Source organism: Salmo salar, chromosome ssa09 (assembly GCF_905237065.1).
Source record: "Salmo salar chromosome ssa09, Ssal_v3.1, whole genome shotgun sequence".
NCBI lineage: Eukaryota > Metazoa > Chordata > Actinopteri > Salmoniformes > Salmonidae > Salmo > Salmo salar.
Window position 1 is genome coordinate 23,976,183 of NC_059450.1, and position 24,060 is coordinate 24,000,242.

A 24,060-nucleotide genomic window follows, 5' to 3' on the forward strand; every position below is an offset into this window, starting at 1 on the left:
AAGGCCCTCCTCCCCGATTTGCTCAGTTTGGCCGGGCAGCCAGCAAGTGTATGGTGGTTCCAAACTTCTTCCATTTAAGAATGATGGAGGCCACTGTACCCTTCCCCAGGTCTGTGCCTCAACACTCCTGTCTCTGAGCTCTACTGACAATTCCTTCGACCTTATGGCTTGGTTTTTGCTCTGACATGCACTGTCAACTGTGGAACCTTAGGTGTGTGCCTTTCCAAATCAATTGAATTTACTACAGGTGGACTCCAAGTTGGAGAAACATCTCAAGGATGATCAATGGAAACAGGATGCACCTGAGCTCAATTTCGAGTCTTCTAGCAAAGGGTCTGAATACTTATGTAAATAAGGCAGTTTATTTTTAATACATTTGTAAAAATGTCTAAACCTGTTTTCCCTTTGTCATTATGGGGTATTGTGTGTAAAATAATGAGGGGGAAAAATGCATTTAATACATTTTGGAATAAGACTGTAACGTAACAAAATGTGGAAAAAGTCAAGGGGTCTGAATACTTTGCAAATGCACTGTAGGTGCTGACACTGCTTTGTTACAAAATTATATTTTTTACTGGTATGTTTCTTCTCTCTTTCTGTTGGTAGGTATTTGAACCACGTGCGTACTGCCCAGCCCCAGGACATGGCTGGAGGATACAACTCAGGACTGGCGTGTCATCGAGCCATCCAGGATGCCTTCAGTGGGCTCTTCCATCCACTGGGCTGACCCCTCAAAAACAGAGGGAGGAGCTCAGAAATATGAGGCTGTCAATATAAACTCTTGTCCTAGGACTCAAATCACCATCCTGCTCTACATTGTGGAGGGAGCCATAGACCGCTATGGATGGTGGTTTAAAGTCAGACCAGGATGTATATGTTGCTATTTTTGTATTATCTTATTTTCATTTTTATTAAAATAAATATTTAAAAAACAAGCCAGTTGTGGTCTGAACCATGTCCTGTTTGTTGGATAATAAAACTATTGAAACAATGCCTTATTGTTTGACCTGGATAATGGACCAGTATTTGAAATACAGTCAACAACAACAACAACCCGTTTGAATGGTTTTTTTAGGTCAAGACGTTACCATGATTTAGATCATGACTGCCTCATTGACACTTTAAAAAAATAATGTGAACACCATTCAGAGATCAAAAACGAAATGTATAATTTTTATGTCTCAGAATGACTTCCTTGGTCAAATATATTCAATCTTTTGTCTCCCCACACTTCTGTCTCTTTGGCGCTGGTTCTTCTATGGTTTCTGAGGAGAGGAGAAAGAGTATTTGTATTTTCAGTCTTTCAGAGTGAATGAATCATGCATGTTTGAGTACTGTGTGAATGAAAGCTCACCTGCCTGTGTGTGTTCTTACTGCTGAAGAGCACCTCTTTGGGGATGGTGAAGGTCACACACATCATCTCCTTGTTGGGTGCCACATTCCTCACCAGATGCACAGAGCACGGCCCCTCTTGGGATAACCCCAGGCTGGCTGAGGCCCTTTCCACCATGTCTCTCTGACGGTCGTACTCCTTAGAGAACCCATAGCAGTGCACCTGCGGCAGTTTCACATCACATGTACACTGGCTGTCCCCTTCCGCAGGGCAGGCAGCTTCTGCTTCAGTGGCCCCTGGATGAAGGCCCTGCCGTCCAGGTTAAAGGTTGCGACCTTATGCTCCACCTTGTTCAGCTTACAGTTGTGCTGCAGCCAGCGGTGGGACTCAGGTTTGAGGTCATTGGCCAACATAGTGCAGCGGGGATGACAAAGAGACCCACACCAGCGAACACATCCAGCACAGTGTCACCGCGTTTTAGAAGAGCCACCACACGCTCATGCTTCGTGCTAAAACGAGGGTTCTGTTGGGGTTCGTTCCTTGTCAATCATTGGCTCATTGGTGAAATTAGCATTCTGACAATCTTTAATTAAATCATTCAAAAACCTTTAATGCAATTGCAGACAGAAGTTGGCAACAGGAACATAGCACGCATGTTTCCAAGTAAGTTCTGCAAAATAGAAAAGGGTCCAAGTTTTATCATGCCTACAGTCATATATCTTAGTGATGTCACTGCCTACGTCATTACCGTCTTCTCATGAGACCAAACCCATGGCTACATAGCTAAACAAGAGTTTTAGTGTTATCTAAAAGCTTAGCAGTAAATGTCCAAGTTGATTTATACTGGAATATCTGACTAGTCTCTTACCTCTTTCACTCCCCTGCAGAGTTCTGTCTTCACAGTCACACATGTCTCAGACAGTTTCTTTATAAGAGGCAGAGATTATAAAAGACTGTGGAACAATATTAAACCTTTATAATGAATATATACACTGCTCAAAAAAATAAAGGGAACACTTAAACAACACAATGTAACTCCAAGTCAATCACACTTCTGTGAAATCAAACTGTCCACTTAGGAAGCAACACTGATTGACAAATTTCACATGCTGTTGTGCAAATGGAATAGACAACAGGTGGAAATTATAGGCAATTAGCAAGACACCCCCAATAAAGGAGTGGTTCTGCAGGTGGGGACCACAGACCACTTCTCAGTTCCTATGCTTCCTGGCTGATGTTTTGGTCACTTTTGAATGCTGGCGGTGCTTTCACTCTAGTGGTAGCATGAGACGGAGTCTACAACCCACACAAGTGGCTCAGGTAGTGCAGCTCATCCAGGATGGCACATCAATGCGAGCTGTGGCAAGAGGGTTTGCTATGTCTGTCAGCGTAGTGTCCAGAGCATGGAGGCGCTACCAGGAGACAGGCCAGTACATCAGGAGACGTGGAGGAGGCCGTAGGAGGGCAACAACCCAGCAGCAGGACCGCTACCCCCGCCTTTGTGCAAGGAGGAGCAGGAGAAGCACTGCCAGAGCCCTGCAAAATGACCTCCAGCAGGCCACAAATGTGCATGTGTCTGCTCAAACGGTCAGAAACAGACTCCATGAGGGTGGTATGAGGGCCCGACGTCCACAGGTGGGGGTTGTGCTTACAGCCCAACACCGTGCAGGACGTTTGGCATTTGCCAGAATACACCAAGATTGGCAAATTCGCCACTGGCGCCCTGTGTTCTTCACAGATGAAAGCAGGTTCACACCGAGCACGTGACAGACGTGACAGAGTCTGGAGACGCCGTGGAGAATGTTCTGCTGCCTGCAACATCCTCCAGCATGACCGGTTTGGCAGTGGGTCAGTCATGGTGTGGGGTGGAATTTCTTTGTGGGGCCGCACAGCCCTCCATGTGCTCGCCAGAGGTAGCCTGCCTGCCATTAGGTACCGAGATGAGATCCTCAGACCCCTTGTGAGACCATATGCTGGTGCGGTTGGCCCTGGGTTCCTCCTAATGCAAGACAATGCTAGACCTCATGTGGCTGGAGTGTGTCAGCAGTTCCTGCAAGAGGAAGGCATTGATGCTATGGACTGGCTCGCCCGTTCACCAGACCTGAATCCAATTGAGCACATCTGGGACATCATGTCTCGCTCCATCCACCAACGCCACGTTGCACCACAGACTGTCCAGGAGTTGGCGGATGCTTTAGTCCAGGTCTGGGAGGAGATCCCTCAGGAGACCATCCGCCACCTCATCAGGAGCATGCCCAGGCATTGTAGGGAGGTCATACAGGCACGTGGAGGCCACACACACTACTGAGCCTCATTTTGACTTGTTTTAAGGACATTACATCAAAGTTGGATCAGCCTGTAGTGTGGTTTTCCACTTTAATTTTGAGTGTGACTCCAAATCCAGACCTCCATGGGTTGATAAATTGGATTTCCATTGATTATTTTTGTGTGATTTTGTTGTCAGCACATTCAACTATGTAAAGAAAAAAGTATTTAATAAGATTATTTCTTTCATTCAGATCTAGGATGTGTTGTTTAAGTGTTCCCTTTATTTTTTGGAGCAGTATATATTGTTAATCTGTAGTCTAGGACCCTATAAATGTAAGGAGGGAGGGGTCTTATAACCCCTCCCCTTCTATTAATACAACATAGGCATAATCAATTATTATAATACATTAAACATGTGGTACAGCCCTTATCATGACCCCTAGGTGAACCCCATGACAGTTCCAATACACACAGGAGAAATCAAACTCATGTCACCGTTCTCACGCACCTATAGCAGAGGGAGCGTGAAGATAAGGAATGAATGCAATGCACATGCCTCTGATTTCATGACAAACTATGTTTCATCAAAATCACAATTTCATAGGACTTTGGTCACCATATTTTCCTCTCCAACCATCACCTCCATCTTGAAGAAGCGGTAGGTGGAGTCGATGGTGTTGGTCTTATTGACCACACAGGTCACCCCAGGGTTCTTATCCATTATGACTTGGCCTGGAAATTGATTCGCAACAGCAGACAGCATCATGCCAGTAAAACAAAATGAATCAGCACTATTGTTTTCCCTCACACACGCACTTAATGTATTTCATCGGTAGCTAATTGACCACTCAGGAAACACAATCTTTGGAGGGTGGTCAGGGATTGAAGAAAGCATCACTTGTAAAATACACAATGACCTGTCAACAGCATCTCTGATACCCATGCCTGTGTCTGTCTTCTGACAGATAGTACTACTTATATTGTGATGCAGAACAGTACAGTATGTTTGTGGCACTCTCACCTATGAGATTTCTGTAGGGCAGCTGGTGCTCCCGCAGGTTCATATGTGCAATGTGACCCACTTGACTAAACCCTGAGTGACATCCAGTCCCTCTGGAAGCAGAGTGCGCAGAACCTCCTCACTCTTCAGGTTATCATAGGTCAGCCGTAGCTTGTTGCGCTGTAGCTCTTGAGGTACTCCAAATGACCGCAACGCCTCGGCGTCGCTGAATGAGTTGGGTGAGGAGACACTGGCAGGGTCCAGCAGCAAGAGCCTGTCATTATCGCTGCCTTCTGACCGCCACAACTCTTCGCATGCCTGGGCGCTGGAGGGCTATTTCTTTCGGGCTCTTTACCAATTTATTCAGGACTTATTTTGTCACACGCAGGGCTGGGACAACAACTATCTGGGCAAAGGCTTCTTTATCCAAACAAGTCATACCTCGGACCTCTGGAGGAGCTGTGCATAAGCTGGGCTCCATCGCTCTGTATTGTTGCTGCACAGGCATCTGATTCGGGAACACTCACAGAACAAGTTGATGCTCGGGACCGCAGAACACTGGGTCCGGTATCGATAGCGGGATTGCAAGCTGTTTTAAATTTGTAGTAGTGAGAATATTCTAGGAATAATCCTGCAATGACAAATCGTAGAAGAGGTCTCTTTGAAATATTACCTGTCCTAAGCATCTACATTAGGAAAATTAAAAACTAACAGACAATATATGTCAAATATAAAACGCATAATTGACACACAACACTGAACGATTACTTTGATATTGCATGGAAAGATTACTTTATTCAGTACAAACGTAAACATTGAAACGCATTCATCACCTCAACATCGGCTCTGCATAGCGCGCACATGGCTATGTCATCATTAGTGGACTTGTTTGCAGCCACATGATTCGTCAAATGGAACTGTCGATCTCTGATTTGATAGAAATGTTGTGCGACCTATAAAGGCGACGAATACAAGCGGAAGCGTTTTCATGTCATATGACCACCTCAAATCAACTGTGAGAAATTGCAGACACAGCTAGAACGTTTCTCATAGTGGAGCATATTTTGTTGGTTAAATTAAAGGAAGCGTTTGCCGTCAACAGGCACCACAAACTGCACAGATGAGGTATCTATTGTATTGGTTGTTGTAAGTAACATTCTACTAACGCCTTGCTCGTGGGTAAGTCACCTGGAGACATGATTATCAATGGAGAAGGCACCACCGTCCATTCTGACCATTGGGCCGCTGCGGAGGACATGGGCAGCGAGACCAACCCTCTCCTGGGAAATGTAAGTAAGCACTCAGCAACCGGTTTACAATCCCAATCTAGCCTACTACAACTGGTCTCTAGTAGGGAGTCTATATTACATTAGAAAGTGAAACGGTCAAATAGAAGGCAGGACCCAGCTAGTGAACATGAGTCACATGCTCAATCTGTACAATTCTATCTCACATGACACTTTAGTTCACTTGCATTGTCTCCCTCAGCACTTTGTAAATCATGCACATTCTCATCTCAGGCTGTTTGGCATTGCAAAGTCCACATTTCACAATGATTTGACCCCAGGGAGGAACTGTACGCATCCCATTAGAATGATTTGTTAAAAGTTATTATTGAGCCAGCAGGTAGTGACTAGTAGGCTACATATTACTTTGGCATTTTCACACATCCCACTGTAAAGTGAACCTTAGAGGTCATGACAAAGAAAATAATGGCCCCTAATAAGGTCAAGCATTGAAACACTGGTCTTTAAAATGATTGATTGGACTGGTTACTCATTATGGTGATTGATGGCTGTGAAACAAATGAACCTACACGGGAATTGGAGCACCTCAGAGGTTTTACTATGGCACCGAAAGAGCTTCTCTGCAAGTTCCCATATCGCCTCCATGTTTAGCCCTCTAGTCACTTTTTAATGTGTTCATATTTTGCATTACTCATCTCGTATGTATATAATGTATTCTGTATTCTACTGTATCTTAGTATATGCCGCTCTGACATTGCTTGTCCAAATATTAATATTTTCTTACTCCCATTCCTTTACTATGATTTGTGTGTGTTGTATGTTGTGAAATTGTCAGGTATTACTTTACTGTCGGAGCTAGAAACACAGCTATTCGCTACACCCGCAATAACATCTGCTAAACACATGTGACCAATAACATTTGATTTGATGTAATTATAGTGCACTTCCTGTCCACTGCTGTAACCTTGGCTATATCAGATCCAAAAACGTGTATGTTAATCCAGACTCGTAGTCCTGTTTGCTGTGACACTGACACCAGGGTTGTGGCTGGATCTCTCCAGGGTATTCCCGAATAGAGAGGCCAAGCCGAGCCAGGCATCACCCTTAATATACCCAGCTCAGGCAGCTGTCCTGCAGGCTATGGCTCAAATCCACTCATCCCTCATTCCATTCCCACATCCTACATTTCATTATAGTACAGTGATCCTCATCACCATTACATCTCAGAAGGGTTTCCTCTAAGTAGTAGAGTCAGTCCGTGTGTCCCTTTCTTGATTGTTTTGTATCAGAAATTGTGCTTTCAAGTAAAAGTAAGCTATTGTGTAGTCAGTTGTATATTGATTTGTGATTGACTGAGCTCTCCTTATGCCCCCCCCCCTCACTCTTCCGCTACCTCTCCAGAGAGCAGAGGAGCCAAGGGCTAAAGGGGCCTCCTTTACCTCCTCGGTCTTCAACCTGATGAATGCCATCATGGGCAGTGGCATCCTGGGCCTGGCCTATACTATGGCCAACACAGGCATAGTGGGCTTTTGGTGAGTAGAACACATCCAGGCATATTTTTAAGAAAGAATTGAGCTGCCTCTTAAATCCTTTGTGTGCTCAGCTTTCCCATACAAGCTCTACAACTGTATCTCTATGTATGTCACTGTGATGTGAATGTGGCTCCATGTCCACCATGTCTGCAGTATCCTCTTGCTGCTAGTGTCCAGTCTGGCAGCTTACTCTATACACCTCCTACTGAAGCTGTGTGATCATACAGGTGAGCTGGCCTTCAGAGCTCATGTCATCTGTGTCTGTATGATAGAGCATGATTAGGCTGACGGTGTAATAATGTCAATCTAGCTCATTCCATCTGATCTCTTCGTCAAGCTAAAATAAACCCACATGATGAGTCAGGTGATGGCACACCTCTAATTCAATCGTCTTGAGTAGGTTACTACCAGTATTGTCTCCTGAGAGTTGGTTTCGATGTCAATGGGAATTAGAATTATAGTACACTTCCATATAGTTCCTGTTCCAGATTAGGTGTGAACTGTAGAGAATGTACAGTATGTTTGTTTATAGTGGATTGATGTGTTTATCTGTCTCCCATAGGTATCACCTCATATGAAGACCTAGGAGGCAGAGCCTTGCAGAAGCCAGGCAAAGTGAGTCCGAATAACAAATCATAAGTCACAAATAAATATTATTCACTGTTTCCATCAAGGAGGAAGTAAGACATGAAGCTTGACTTGTATGCCTAGTACAGTACTACACATTTATGGAACGTTATGATCCCTGATATTTCACTTTTGTACCTGTGTAGGAAATAATCTATCATTCAAGTAACACCCTTTTAAATTTTGTAGGTTCTTGTTGGAGTCACTATTCTCATCCAAAACATTGGAGGTAAGGTCAGCTTTGTTTCTTTGCTCTTAAGTTCCTCAATTCTGCATCCTGCAGTTGTAACATTTGAAATGAAGTAGCACCATTGAGAAGTAACATCTTACGGTGAGGCAGACCTGGCTCTGTTTAGCCTCAATGATGTCACAGTATCAGATGTGTCACTGGCGGGAGTGAGGAGGGTGTCAAGCTGGATATGTTTCCTGTAACTGTATGAGGCCCCGGGTTCAACCCCTGGCAGCGGTCTAAGGCACGGCATCTCAGTGCAAGAGGCGTCAATGACAGTCATTGTAAATACGAATTTGTTCTTAACTGACTTGCCTAGTTAAATAAAGGTCAAATGAAATAATAGTAAATAAACTGCTCATTTGACTCGTGTTTACTGCAGTCTTACTGGGCCTCCTGCTGGAAACCAAAGGGCCCTGCACCACAACCCTTCCTGGTGTGGCCATTGGCCCGAGTCCCTGATAACCTTTAACCTCAAGGTACTGTCCCCTCTGGCCCATTCCATATGGGGCTGAAACACACTAATTGGTCTCAGATGGTGACCCTCATAGTCCCACCCCTTAGTGATGAGACCTAATGGGGAGCCCCCACTCCTACCTCCCCCTCCCTTCCTCAGCCCTACTTCTCACACAGATGGGAGCCGAGGTGCTCTCTCTTACCCAGTCATTAGCAGCAGGGCTGAGTGGATTATTATTGCAGTGCCCTTTGAAATGTTTGTGGTTGTCCCAGCATGGGGCAGTCCTTGAGAGAGGGCCTATGCACTGCCATGCCCCCCTGTCCGTCCTTTTATAAGGGGTGCAATTAGCTCACTCTGGGTAAAACACTTATCTACCCTGCCAAAAGCTGATGGGCCTATCGACCTTAATTACTACATGGCCTAGGGCAATGGCTCCCAACTAGGGGTACTTGGCCTATCCACAGGGGGTACTTGAGAAGTCTCATGAGATCATAGGCCTACTGGTAAAATGCACATGAGGGGGTACTTCAGGGGTACTTCAGGCAGAGTAAAATTCAGTTGGTGGTACAGTAACTGAAAGGGTTGGGAACCACTGGCCTTGGGCTATCACAGGCCCCCGCCCACTAGCTTAATGAAAGTGCCTCTGTCTGGTGCTGAATACACCTTCCCACTGTCTACAGGATACATACTGTACATACACAGTACACCAATTCTCCTTTTTTTGTTGATGAAGACCATATTTCAACAGCTTTTGATTTAATCAATATTATTTTTATGCTCATGGCCTTATGTTTAGAGATGTAAGTATATTCCCCACTACCAATGTGTCTGGCTTGTGGAAGACGTTGTCTACTTACCGTAAATGACTGCATGAATCTAAACAATTCCATCATGTTTCATCATGTTCCCCATGTCAAAGTCTATATGGACCCGTGAATGTATTTTATGCCTGGTCATAAGGAAGGTCGGGGTTCTGTGGTCCATATGCCAGACGTCAGACTAAACTCCAGACTAGGTGTACTGTGTTTACCATAGTGTCTGTGAACTGAGCTCAGAGAGAATGTGTGAGCAAGGAATACCACTGGGCTATAATACCACTGGGCTATTACCACTGAGTTATTATGTCTGAGGAATGGAGATTCCTGGCACCCCCATAGTAAAGCATGCCAACACTGTAACTGCACTTCATTAAGGCCAGGGCAGAGACAAGTTGGCATGTGATGCTGGGGTTACCTCAAATCCTATGAGAAAATACACTGTTAAAGGCACAGTGTTCATTTCATCTGTGCGAGTCCATGATAGGCGCCCAATGAGTATCTGCGCGTGTGTCTGTCTGTGTGGGCAGTAGTGTTGGAAGAGTTTTCTAATGAAAACAATTAGTGGATCAGTAGGGATAAGGGTACAGTTTAGTTTAAAGGAGACAGGAAGTCCAGCCCCAGGGCAGTCTGGTCCAGGCAGCTGGCCCTCCCTCATTCCCCAACCTAATCCCCATAACGCTGCCTCCCTTAACCATAGCAACTGACTAACACTCTCTCACTTACCCTGACCTAAACACTTCTCACCTCATGTCATTTGCTCCCTCTGTCCCTTTGCCCCGCTCTCTCATATTAGGGGTGGGAAGTCTGACCCACAGGAAGTGACCTAAAGTCTGGCCTCTGATTGGCTGTCAGAAGAGTTTGGGTGGGGGCTTATGAGACTCATACGATTTCCTGTTTCCTAGGAAGCAGGAGGGAGGAGGAGAAATACCTGGATTAGTGTCAGGGATCATTATTGTTAGTATTCCTTCCCTCTCCATTCTGGCCGCCCTGACAGGGCTTCTGCAGTGGAAACATCTGCATAGTGTCTGCAATTTATGCTTAGCTGGGTGATCCCTGGAGTCTGCTGCCCCACCTCTGTCAGCTTGGAGAGATGTGGACTAATATTCTAAACCTTTGTCTGACCTGTGTTTGGTTGGAACAGCATATTTTATTATTTGCTCTTGCGTGTGAACAATGTGGTTGTAACTCTCTCTAATGAACGTCTCTGTTGATATTCCTCCCCAGCCATGTCGTCATACATGTTCATCTTGAAAACAGAGCTTCCTGCAGCCATCGCCAGCTTCCTGAGCCCAGAGACCTCTGGGTATGCATACACTTCCTGCATTTTCAATTCAAATGAGTAGACCTCTTGTTCAAACAAGAGACTAGTTACCAAGACATTCCTCCTGTGGTTTAGCTGCCTTATCACTAACAGTTATTTCTGTCCATATGGTGCATTAATCACATGACCTGACTGACACAGGTAAAATGCCATTTAGAGCAGATTTGGATCAAATAACTGACATAAGACGAAGAGAATTCTAACCACAAGGCAGCTAAACCTGGAATTAACTACTCATACCTAGCCAGGCATCAGATTCAGCTAAGATCACATGAAGAATGTGGAGGAAATATGTCACCAAACCACAATACTGTCTAGCAGGGCTTGGAGGAAAGCCTCAGTGGTGTTGTGTAACGTGGAGCAGCATTGGAGGAACTGTTCCTCTGCCTGACTGAGAACCGTTCCTCAGACTTCACCAGTGTCCTGGCCGTCATTTGGGCCTGGCTGCCTGGAAGACGTACCCCTTCCCCTCCCTACCTCCCGAGAACAGCCCACAGAGAAGTCCAAGGCCTAGAAAGAAGTTACATTCACTTTATTACCAGCCACACTGAGCTGAGCGATAGCTGTGGCTGGTCTTGGCCCAGTCCGTCAACATCTGACTCTTCCCCTCACAGCTGCTTTGTATTAGAGGCACTCCCTCGCCCCAAATCTCTTGCATATGTTCCCTGGAATCAGAGCGATACAACGGGATATCAATTTTGCCATTTTAATTATGGCCGTGCTGAGGGAAACAAAACAGCGCTGTTGATGAGTGGCTTTGGGATGTTAACACACTCATATTGAAGCCCATTAAATGCTAAATACTCCAGTTGATTTATATTAAAAAGCATTTCCCCTTTGCAGCCTCATTTATCTTGGTATCCCAGAGTGAAAGGCAGTCAGTTGTAGTCTATTTTGGAGCCTTCGAGTCGTGTCTGTAGTGATTTATGTACTGCCTACGGTAAGTCAATGGGCCCTTGTTAAAGGCCACTGACGAAGCCAGGCACAGTCATGGACAGCTGGGATAGGTTTCTGCTGCATTGACCAGATTTATGCTAATCTCCAATACTTGGTGGAGATGGACTCATTGGCAGAGCTAGTCAAAACTCGGTCCCATCCTGCAGCTTGTTATACCACATTTCACGGGCATTTCAACAACCCCCCCCCCCCCTCCATTGAGTAAACTAACCAGGGTTGTTCCATATCCTCCAGAGAGCCAGTGGCGATATGGGCTTCCCTTTGTCAGCAGCAGTGTGGGTAGAAGCAGAGGAAAGGTTCTGAACTGAACAGTAGTGTAACCTGATTGTCCTAGGGAAGGGTTTAGGTTTGAGCTGAGACAGGCGTTTGGGTCAGAGTGGTTGTTTACATGGCATCCTGTTAAGGAATGTCCACCCCGTGCAGACAGAGACAAAACTTTGGGCCACTATGGTAACCCAGGAGCTGTGAAACTGCCAAACGAGTCACTTGGTGTTGTGGTCAGAGCAGGTGCTGCTGATACTGGGAGCCCCATAAACAGCCCTGAAGCCAGTCCCCCATGACCCCACACTGCGTCACTTTCCTTCCCTCCCAACACACAGCAGCCAGAGCCACCGCTTACCCCCATCCCGATCGACCCCAGCGGAGCCAGCATGCCTTCCACGCGTCACCCTTTCACCCTCCCCCCCTCGCTCTCCCACCACCCGCCCTCTGAATAAACCTCCCAAGGCTATCACTCAGCAAAGGAAAATATTATTTTCCCTCAGAAAAAAAAAACAGCGATTGAAATCTGGCCCCATCTGACAGAGCGACAGAACGTTTGCATGTGAATTACATAATTGTTATGGTTTGTGAGAGTTAAAGCCTTTAATTTATACCACATGAGGAGACTGTCTCGCTGTATTTGAGCATGAAATGGAGACCCTTTTTTTTGTTTTTTTGGAGGGGTCCAGGGGAGAGGGAGATTCCTCATTTGTGTCTTCATCATAAACTGGGGGGGGTCTGAAGATATCAACTCATCTATGAAAACAGAAAATATTCTCTTTCCCTCTCTCCCTTCATCCTCTCTGACCATCTCTCTGTAGGGGGGCCTGGTATGAAGATGGCAAAACGTTGCTGATTCTGGTGACGGTGTGTGTGGTTCTACCTCTGGCTCTGCTGCCCAAGATTGGTGAGTGGCCTTGTTTGGCCTCGTCATCTGGCGCTCTTGCCCCTGAATCTTTGATGGCCGTGTATATCACCATCTCTCTCCTTCCACCCTCTAGGTTTCTTGGGCTACACCAGTAGCCTTGCATTCCTCTTCATTCTCTTCTTTACAGTTGTGGTGAGTTCAGTTCAAATCTTATGCTTGTAAAGGACTTGTTTCTTTTCCTCCATAATCCACCTGACCTGTTGCCTCCTTCCCAGGTTGTGGTCAAGAAATCGGCCATCCCTTGCCCCCTCCCAAGCAATGTGACCCTGAGCATCAACCAGGTAACAACCACAATGCAAACTGCCCTGGCCACACACACCAAATACTGTTGGTCACATTGACCTGAAGGCTGTGAGCTTTACTGCAGGCCTGGTTCAGGGCCATAGGATTAGGCCATAGGATACAATCCTGGAGATTGAGTTTCTGAATGGGAGGCTTTGGTGGCTGACTGAGCTAGTTATGTATGACGAAGACCAGGGAACACTGCACTGTGATTGGTGCCAGTCCTGGAGGGGAGGAAGTACCTATGACCTCGCCAGTGCAAGGAAGTGACCTTTGACCTTGTTGGATATAAGCGCAGCACTATTGCTTCCTTGTACACAGTCACGGCTTTGGGTCCATTTTTAAATGGCTGCTATTTACATTTCTCCACAGCCATGACTGGAATTTAATCTACCCCAACAACGCTCACATGTTCAGCCACCTTTTACAACTGGTCTCGTTTAAGAAAAAAAAGAAGGGAATAGCTTTAACTTTGCTGCATTTTCTCTGTTCATAACATTTTTCCAGATATCCAATTCCTCGGAATCAGAATGTACACCCAAACTCTTTGTCATCTCCAGTAAGGTATGTCTGCATTGGTTGAAAAGTTGTCTCCATCAACCCTGGATATGTAATCCATAAAACACACAGAAGCTATATAATAATTGGTAAGCTGCAATAAGTAGTGCAGTACAATGATTACAATTGCAGAAACAGTCTTATGGATCTTTTAGCGCTTCAGTAAATGGCACCGTCTGTCTCTAGTTCTTAGTTGGTCACTGGTGAGATTTCCCAATCATTAAGAGTGCAGGGTTGTGCAGTGTATGGAATACCACGTGTGTGACATTACCACACTTCAGTTTTGTTGGTAATGACTATTATTACTCCAACTACTAGATCCGCACACACACTGCCGCTCCCCCTCCCCGGGTTACCGTATAAACCGCTCCCCCTCCCCGGGTTACCGTATAAACCGCTCCCCCCTCCCCGGGTTACCGTATAAACCGCTCCCCCCTCCCCGGGTTACCGTATAAACCGCTCCCCCCTCCCCGGGTTACCGTATAAACCGCTCCCCCTCCCGGGTTACCGTATAAACCGCTCCCCCCTCCCCGGGTTACCGTATAAACCGCTCCCCCCTCCCGGGTTACCGTATAAACCGCTCCCCCCCTCCCCGGGTTACCGTATAAACCGCTCCCCCCTCCCCGGGTTACCGTATAAACCGCTCCCCCTCCCCGGGTTACCGTATAAACCGCTCCCCCTCCCCGGGTTACCGTATAAACTGCTAAGGCCTAAATGACGGCAGTGTGGTGAATGATTGTGTGTTTCAGAGTGCTTACACCATCCCCACCCTGGCTTTCTCCTTCCTCTGCCACACTGCCGTGTTGCCCATCTACAGTGAGATGGACCGGTCAGTACCCTGCCTGACACATCCCATACACATCATACTGTACATACCTGTGTATTTGATGTCCTTACTACAACCCTCGGCCTGCATGGGGTCACTCTGTCTTGTTGTTAATCAAGCATAATAACCTCAGCCGCCGTTTATCCTCATCCTTCCTCACTAAATGTATATATTTCTGGACAAATAGGATGTGAAAGTGACGTCCACTTTACTTGCGTATCATCTCCCATGCTTTTTTTAACTGGCTTTACAATTATATAGTCATATTCATGAAAATGCATCTATCTATCTAATCTATCTAATCTATCTCTTTCATAAAAACTTTCATAAAATGCATCTGGTAGAAGTAAATTCATCAAACAAATAGAATTTTATATATATTTGTTTGTTGAATTTACTTCAACCAGATGCATTTTATGAAAGTTTTGCTCTTGAATACCATTGTGCTATGTTTCTGTCTATTGAAGAGCATTCCGAAAAACTACAAGGCTGAGTGGGCAGTCATTTCCTGTTTACTTTCACAGCATATTGCTATGGAAATGATAATGGCCTCTGCAGTTATCATGTATGTATTGTGGGGCCTTTTTAAATGTATGTATCCTGAAATAATAAATCCGTCTCCTGATGTGTGTTTAGGCCCAGTAAGAAGAGGATGCAGAATGTGACGAATGTTAGCATCTCTCTGAGCTTCCTGCTCTACCTGGTCTCTGCTTTGTTCGGCTACCTCACCTTCTACAGTAAGCGGACAGTGACACCTCACAGAGAGAGAGCTGGTTGAAACTATTAAATCCATGGTGTCTCCCCCTCCTTCCAAAATGTTGGACCAGTCCTTCACTCAAATCAAATGTTATTGGTTCCATACACATATTTAGCAGATATTATTGCGGGTGTTGCACAATGCTTGTGTTCCTAGCAGTAATATCTAACAATACACACATCTAAAAAGTAATGGAATTAAGAAATATTAGGACGAGCTCTGCTATATCTTTGACAGGCCACGTGGACTCGGAGCTCTTGCTAAGCTACGACACGTACCTACCGCGTGATGTTTTGGTGATGGCTGTGCGTCTGGCCATCCTGCTGGCTGTGCTGCTTACTGTACCCCTCATCCATTTCCCTGTAAGTACTGTACCCCTCTTAGACTACTGCTCTGCGCCTACTTGTCTGCTTACACTCTCATACTTCCATATGAGTAGTTGGGGCATTCTGTCTGCTAAATGACCAAAAATGTACATGTCTGTCCCATCGAAAGTTCTGACTTTCCTCCAATCACAGTACCATATTTTAATGAGTCCAGTTGTATGACTGCTCTAAACCTGTGCTGTCTGTCCTAAAGGCCCGGAAGGCAATGTCAGTGCTGTTTTGTGGAGATAGGCCTCTCTCCTGGGTGTATCATATCTTCTCTACTCTCCTGATCCTGACTATGGTGATGCTGCTGGCCATCCTCGTCCCTGACATCAGGAATGTGTTCGGGGTTGTGGGTAGGTGTTTAGTCATTTTAACTAATGGGGTTTTCTTTGAAGGGGGGGGGGGGGGGTAGGATTATTATTGTACCATTTGCATTCATACGTTAGAACCTTATCAGCTAAATGGGTTTCAAATGGTTGGTTAATGTTCTCATGTTTAGGGTGACTGTCTTTTAATCTGTTGTTTGATTTGGGTGTTAAGTATATTGTGTATGTTCTGAGATGTTTTACCGCCTGTGTCTCTGCATCCTCCAGGCTCGACCACGTCGACCTGCCTGTTGTTTGTGTTCCCGGGTATCTTCTACCTCCGGCTCAGCAACCAGCCACTCAAGTCTCTGGAGTCTGTCGGGGTAAGTGTACACTTCCCAAATGCATCCTCATACTGGAGTTGTTTAGAAAATAGAAATTTGTCATGGCTGGAAACTCAAGAAAACAACACCACTATTGAATTTATACAGCCATCCATTCATAGTTATTCTACAATATCATCTGGCAATGTAATGATTGACTACCTGGGGTTGTATATACTTTAATACTAAGATGATGTCACCCCCCCAGGCTGTATGTCTGCTGATCTTCGGCCTGTTTGTGGGACTGCTCAGTCTGTGTGTCATCGTGGTCACCTGGGCACAGAACCCCTGAACAGGACCACAGAACTACCCACAGCTCTGCTCCATAGAGCCTAAAGGGAGAATTATGCCAAAGAAATACTATTAGGCAGCACAACATAACACTATGACCACAAAAGACTGTATGACCACAACACAGTGGCATGACCTCAAGATCACTGCATCACTTCACCCAGACTCTGAAAGCATTTGACTGCCCAACACCCCAATACAATCAGTACTGTTTTTATGTGAACTGTACCTTTTAGCTATGGCGCTTCAGAGTTGCCTTTTTTACTTATGGACAATGTGTACACTTGACAATACTACTTGAATGTGGGATGATGTATCGGAGTCGGTGAAGTTATTCTATTCATACTGTTATTTTTAAACTGCTTTTAAACTCCCTCATTATTGACAAGATTAAGAAATCGTTCATAATGCTCATTCATAATGCTTTGGAGAGCCAAGCTCTTTTATTGGGGCTGACCATGCTGAAGATCGACCAATTACCAGAAAACAGAGGCGTCATGCTCATAGGGGGCACATGTTTCCCCTCAGATCTGTCAAATTTTTCAGATGTTAAGTTAATGACAACTTAATTTTTAAGCCCATGTTTTATCTTAATTCTTTTTTTAAAGATCTGTCAGCAGTATTTGACAGAGGGGGCACACTGAGTGGACCAGGCAAAGAGGCCCCCCAATTCTCCCTAGTAAATGGTTCCTTCCAAGGTGAACCATGGAACAAAGTATAGAGCCAGTGATGGGTAGGACTTGCAGATGGTTTGTTAATAAATTAATTTGACAAGCTATGTAGCCTCCTTGTTGAATAAATATTTTGTTTCTACTGTAATACTAGCCACTTAACAATTTTATGAAGTTAGCTTAAACTAGCAAGCTAGATAGGTTCCCAATCTACCAACCACAGCCTGAATTTGCTTGGGAGCTAGTTATCAGTCAAATTAGAGTATCTTATCTAACCATCTTGGCTGGAATGCCTGCTGGCAAGGTTGCTAGACTTTAGAAAAGCAAGCAATTTCTAAATGTACTGAATAAGACTCACATTCCTTTCAATCTTTTACCCAGATTTTGTCAGAGAAGCATATTTAGTTTCTTAAAAAAAAAGCACCACTAGTCAGGAGGATACAGACAGCTCAAGACATAGATAAATACTTGGTTTAAATGTAATCTGGCACCTTATGATAATGATCATGATATGTGCCTATATGATCCCATATACTGGTGTAATATCCTAGGCATGTTAGTGCAGCATATCGAGATGTGATATACAACAGTCAGAATGACACACTCATCAAAATGACAATCGACAACAGGTAAATGACACCAGGTAAAGAGGTATGCTTACATAACCAATGCAGAAAAATAGGCATATCCTCATGTACTTTGCCCCCTCTAAAGTGATGGGTGCATGACACCCCTGGACCTTTTTAACTCTACATCACTAGTAGCATCACTGTGGAAGACATGACCTGCCAGATCCCTAAATTAGTTTTTGCATTCAGAGACTGAGATTCTTGTTTGTAAATGAAAGTGCTGTGTAAAATAAATTATTAGTAGTTTACGTGGTCTCTCTGACAATGTCATTTTCAGTTACTTAATGTTGCTCTGATGTGTTGAGTGAATATACTATACACACCTTGACCGCACCTCCGGTATCAATCGTAGAAAAGTTATCCTACTGTGTCTTACATCGACCTGGTTTTAAAACATTAAAATGCTTATCATGGTTTATCAGCTGTTGTATTACATGATACAATAAATGTAAAATAAAAGGGAAACATTGATTTGTATAATTGACTTTGGAATTTTAATTGAGTACTGCTGTGATCTCCTTTACTGTGGAATAATAATCACTCCCATGTATTTGCATGCATTGTATTGACGTTGGGACAATCTCTGCAGTGTAGCGCTTGGGGTCTGTAACTAATGAAAGCAAAATGCCCAGTACGTTTCCAATCATGATGCTGTTTAGATTGTCTCTCTGGAACCTCTGGCCGCTGCACTGCTGCTTCTAATCTGAGGAATGAAGTACTCTGGTCCCCAGGCCTAGCAGGAGTCCGCCCACTCCTCACACCCCCAACCAGGGGTTAGGAGGCTCCCTAATCCAGGGAGACAGTTTACTGACTATTAAAAAATAATATGGGAGATCTGCTATCGTCAGGGGAGGGAGGACATGGTGTGTCATTGCTGGAGTATTCTGGTAGAGATTTGCTAGTTTGGCTCACATGTGGTTTAGTTCTGGTCTACCTCAGCAGTGAGGAGTCCAGTGTCTTTCCTATGACAGGCTTTACACCCCAGAGGAAGAATCTCCTAGTTTCGCTTTATAGAAACCAAGGGGAGAATCTCGATTGCATATGCCTTACCGCCTCTTCAACTCATTGGTGAAGGTAAGAAGGGCGGGACCTCTGGCTTTCTCATCCAATGGGTTTTGAGAAGGAAGTGAGGAGTATGCAATTGAGATCTTTTCATAGACGCTACACCCTCATCTGCCCCATAACTACACAGATATATTTCCACAGTGAACTGATCAAACAGAAAAGTAATCCTTTGTCTGCTTGTCTGACGACTTTGGTTGCAAAGAGAGGCTTCTCTGTAACGCTTTGCAGCAGAAACACAGGCTTGTTAAACAGTAACAGATGAGTTGTACAGATCATAGCTATCTGTCACCACTGTTGTCTGTTGGTCAGCACACAGGTTTTCACAGAAATGGTGATAATCAGGAACATCACTACACTGATGGCCATGTCTTATGTTCCCAAAGGAACCAGTATAGAGTAAGTTGCCAATCACTGAACAGAAGCACCATCTAGTGTTTGACCAAGCTCACAGCAGCCTCTACTCCACCTCTACCACTGCTTGTTGACATTGTGTGCTTTGTATACGTAGACTTTGGTAGAGAGATGTAACCAAATGCAGCAGTTTTCTCCAAGCTTTTTCATGAGTTTGAGCTGTATGTTCATGCAGACCAGAGATGTTTTAATGGAGGGTTGAGGCATGTGTCCCCAGTGTTTTTGTTTTGCTTAATGGACTTAACGGAGGAGAGATTGAGTGGGGAGGAGGGAACACTGGGCTTAAATTAAACCTCTGTTGCCCCATAATTTCTTTGAGCTGTCGGTTTTATTTTTTCATTTTCTTTCTTCTGTTGGAGATCGGGATGCAAGGTACCACCACCAATTATTATTCCATGTCCCTACTCTGACCCTTCTGTGTGTGTGTGTGCATGCACATTTTAAATAAATATATTCAAAAGTCTTAAGAATTCCAGTTCAATGTATTCCTATTCTCAGAACTGATTAAAGATACAGAGTAAACCCACAGGGACACAGTATAATGTCCTGTAGTCCTCCCAGTAGGAAGAGACAGGTCCTGGCCAGACACATGGTCAGACAGTCCAGGTTTCCTTAGGTAGTCCTGGTGTAACAGGGTGTGTGGTAGTAGCCAGGATGATCAGTGGTTGGCACTGAGAGCGTGGTCATGAGGGAGAGCAGAACCTCTGCTTGAGTGCCACATTTCCTGGTCATTCCTACAGCAGATGAGGAGAGGTCACTATAGGCTCACTACAGTGGCTTGGTTACAGTGCCAGCTCTACTACATCTGGCACTGTAGGAGATCTAAGTCCTGTAAGACATCTGCTTACTGTTCACCTTTACAACCTATTCAAAGTCAGCACTGAGAAGAAGTATTGTAATACTTTCTGATATTTTACTTTCTCCTAGTGGCGGTGTGAGTTTTCATTATTCTAACATTATGGTTGTGGAATGTCACGCAGACATGAGAACAGTCTGAATCTACTTGTAAATACTATAATAGATCTCTACATAATGTAATTTGACAGTGTCACCACAGATTGTGTTTTCGTAACCACTGTGTCATCCTGCTGCCTCTAACCCCTCCTCCTTGCTTCTCTCCATCCCCCCAGACCATCTTCAACCCCAATCGATTTACATGGTATATCAGTAACCATGCTTTTCACGTCAAACTAAGGACATTCCTCACTCTGAGGACTCTTTTAAGTCCACAGATGTCCCCTCATTCACACCACTCCAGTCATAATAGGGCATTTCCATGTAAAAAGACCCATGCACACCAACATGTGAAGTTCATAGCAGCATATCAAATTGGGTGTCAAATGAAAGCTAAGAGTCTATATTTTTTAGACTTCCACATTTTCTTATAAAGTGGGATTAACATGGATTTAACTGTCATTTTTTGTCAACGATCTACACAAAATACTAATGTCAAAGTGGAAGAAAATGTTAATTGTTTTTAAGTGAATGCATTCTTGATTAGATAAGTATTCAACCCCCTGAGTCAATACATGTTAGAATCTCCTTTGGCAGTTACTACAGCTGGGAGTCTTTTTTGGGTAAGTCTCTAAGAGCTTTGCACACCTGGATTGTACAATATTTGCCCATTATTATTAAAAAAATTCTTCAAGTTGGTTGTTGATCATTGCAAGACAGCCATTTCAAGTCTTGCCATAGATTTTCAAGCCGATAACTGTAACTAAGCCACGCAGGAATATTCAATGATAGTCTTGGTAAGCAACTCCACTGTATATGTGGCCTTGTGTTTTAGGTTATTATCCTGCTGAAAGGTGAATTTGTCTCCCAGTGTCTGATGGAAAGCAGACTGAACCAGGTTTTCCTCTAGTATTTTGCCTGTGCTTAGCTCTATTCTGTTTCTTTTTATCCCCCAAAAAACTCCCTTCTCCTTGCTGATGACAAGCATACCCATAACATGATGCATCATGCTGCCACCACCATACTTGAAAAGAGTGGTACTCAGCAGTGGCGTCATTTCACCTAAACCTAGGGTAATGCAATTTGAAGAACAGCAAAAATAAGCTAAATTTACTCCAGCCATTATCAACTTGGCTGCTGTAGCTTCAGTCACCTCAGTGACTTAAAATTCAACAAACACATGCCATACAGCAATTAGCTGGTAGACACTAGCTCAGAACCGAGATTAAAAACTGTAGTTTCATGTCAAGTTAAACAGCCGACGTTACCTAACTTTCACCTCTGCACTATTCAGTGCAGATGCGTCAGCAGTGGCATAATGCAATTTCTCGGGCCTGCAAGGTCTGAGAAATGTCATGCTATTTTACAATGAATCTGAGAGAAAATGTTGCTGTTTTAGAGCTCAGGGATTCTTGAAAGATGGGACAATCTCAACTTTTTTTCAACAAATATGTCTTAATATTAACAACATTTGAAATATATATTTTGATAGACCAAAGTATCAGCTATCACACAATGTGAAGGAACAACCTCATTTTTCATAAAATGCAACTAACTGGTGTTATGTCAACTCCATCAGACACCATAAAGGCATTACATCTGTACAATTATTGTCCAACAACTGTTTAAAGGCCTTGATTGTTTAATTCTAACATTAGATTATTCAAATATGTAATACAAATCTCCAAACTTATTTTTGTTTCGTTTTATAGCACTATTAAATGGCCCAGGGCTAATTATGTTAATATTTTGGCATGTATTTTTTAGATTTAGGACATTAAACAACATTTATAAAGCAAACATGATCCCTTGGGTCTAACACAGGAAATACTTCAATTGTTTAAGCATATGTTGCAGAACAGTGATTGCTAAAAAAAAATCTCAAGGGGGTTAGGCATCAGACATGGAGTTGACAAGCCACTGACAGGGGTTGACAACATACTCAAAACAGACATATTTTTGCCTCAAAATGAAAGTACAATACAAACATTTGTAAAATATGGAAAATTATTCATTTGAAAATCCCCAATAAAAACCACCATTCTGTCAGATCTTTCAGCAATCTGAAGGAGTTGAAGTAAGACAAAAATGTCATTTTTCTTCAGTTTCTTTATGACTCTAAAACCTTATTAAATGAAACATATTTGAACCAAAATTAATTTTCTATTTTAATCAATCAGGCAGATTGAGTTGACAGTTTAGGCTTGTGACCATGGTGATTCCAATATTGTTTGTTTATTTTTTTTAATCAAAAGTAGAGAACTTTACGGACCATGAGTAAGACCACTCATGGTCTGTAAAGTTCTCTACTTTTGATTTTTTTAAATAAACACTACATGTAATGTGGACATGAATAAGGGGTATAGCTGACCCTTCTTATACCTGATTCATTTAGGATTTTAGACAAATCTGATGGAGTTGACCAAATCCCCTGAAACATCTTTTAGGAATCAAGGTATTTAGAAAATTCCAATCTTTTCCATTATAAAATTCCCAAAATGTTAATTTTAAGCTCAAATAATGCAGCAAATTTGAAAAGAATCAACTATAAAAATGTAGTTTCCCAGCTGGACGATGATTGTCCAAACTTTCAAGAATCCCTAAGCTAATTTCCTGTTATTCTACACATTTTAGCATGAGGCTGAGAGAACATTTTGCAGTTTTAAAGCTAATTTCCTGTCATAAAAAAATACAAATCTTGGTTTATGAGGTATTCATATGCAAACCGGGGGGCCCGACCTCCAGGGAACCCAAACTTTTGGGGGCTGCGGGGAGGTGCTACGCCAGTGTGCGTCAGCCATACCTTTAGTGCTCTCAGCCAGACTGACAAATGCAGTGCATTCGGAAAGTATTCAGACCCCTTGACTTTTTCCACATTTTGTTACATTACAGCCTTATTCTAAAATTAATTAAATAGTTATTTTACCTCATCAATCTACATACAATAACCCATAATGACGAAGCAAAAACTGGTTTTTAGACATTTTAGAAAATGTATTAAACATAAAACACTGAAATATCACATTTACATACTGTCACGCTTTTCCCCAGTCTCTCTTTTCTCGCACTCCTGGTTTTGACCATTGCCTGTCCTGACTCTGAGTCCGCCTGCCTGACCACTCTGCCTGACCCTGAGCCTGCATGCCATCTGGTGCCTTTGCTCCTACTCCGGATTACCGACCCCTGCCTGCCTTGACCTGTCGTTTGCATGCCCTGTTGTTGTAATACACATTATTACTTCAACACAGTCTGCACTTGGGTCTTACCTGAAACGTGATAGTACGAACTGGCCATGACTGACCCAGCAGACTTAGACCAGCTCCGCAACGCCATCTCCTCCCAAGGAGCCCTCATTGGTAGACACGAGGAGTTGCTTCGTGGTCTGATGGAAGGGTTCCAGGATGTGGCTGGACATCATGACCTAGCATTGGACGCTTAGCGGGAGCAATTCCATGGGTTGCTTACCAGGCAGCCTACCACGATGGTAACCTCCCAGCCCCTCAGTAACCCGGCTGGTAGCAGCGCCGTCACCCTGGTTTCCCAGAAACCCGCTTATTTCCCCCGGAGCGCTACGATGGA

The 24,060-nt window shown here is 44.0% G+C and overlaps 2 protein-coding genes and 1 pseudogene across 2 annotated transcripts in view; 2 read left to right on the top strand and 1 right to left on the bottom strand.

Moving 5' to 3' along the window:
• mnat1 (MNAT1 component of CDK activating kinase) overlaps positions 1-935 on the top strand; it is a 60,586-nt gene extending 59,651 nt beyond the window's left edge. The window contains exon 8 of the mRNA XM_014210730.2: positions 607-935. Within this exon, the coding sequence (XP_014066205.1) occupies positions 607-727 (121 nt within the window). The 3' untranslated portion in view covers positions 728-935. The remainder of the gene's footprint in view (positions 1-606) is intronic.
• Positions 936-1,256: 321 nt separating this feature from the next.
• LOC106610919 (tRNA (guanine(37)-N1)-methyltransferase-like) lies at positions 1,257-4,322 on the bottom strand (annotated as a pseudogene).
• A 1,202-nt stretch (positions 4,323-5,524) lies between these two features.
• On the top strand, positions 5,525-18,528 carry slc38a6 (solute carrier family 38 member 6). Its single transcript, XM_014210728.2, has 16 exons — positions 5,525-5,890; positions 7,250-7,380; positions 7,534-7,607; positions 7,943-7,995; positions 8,197-8,236; positions 10,736-10,814; positions 12,872-12,957; positions 13,052-13,110; positions 13,194-13,259; positions 13,768-13,824; positions 14,568-14,647; positions 15,281-15,381; positions 15,639-15,763; positions 15,981-16,125; positions 16,366-16,460; positions 16,669-18,528. Exons 1-16 carry the CDS (start codon positions 5,798-5,800, stop codon positions 16,750-16,752), a joined length of 1,368 nt encoding a protein of 455 aa, XP_014066203.1. The 5' UTR covers positions 5,525-5,797; the 3' UTR covers positions 16,753-18,528.
• The last annotated feature ends 5,532 nt before the right edge of the window (positions 18,529-24,060 follow it).

Bases quoted from the DNA above. Each gene is read 5' to 3' on its own strand.
- slc38a6 (XM_014210728.2), top strand. From the start codon at position 5,798: ATGATTATCAATGGAGAAGGCACCACCGTCCATTCTGACCATTGGGCC. The intron at 5,891-7,249 runs GTAAGTAAGCAC...CTACCTCTCCAG, and splicing joins CCAACCCTCTCCTGGGAAAT to AGAGCAGAGGAGCCAAGGGC. The intron at 14,648-15,280 runs GTCAGTACCCTG...ATGTGTGTTTAG, and splicing joins ATCTACAGTGAGATGGACCG to GCCCAGTAAGAAGAGGATGC.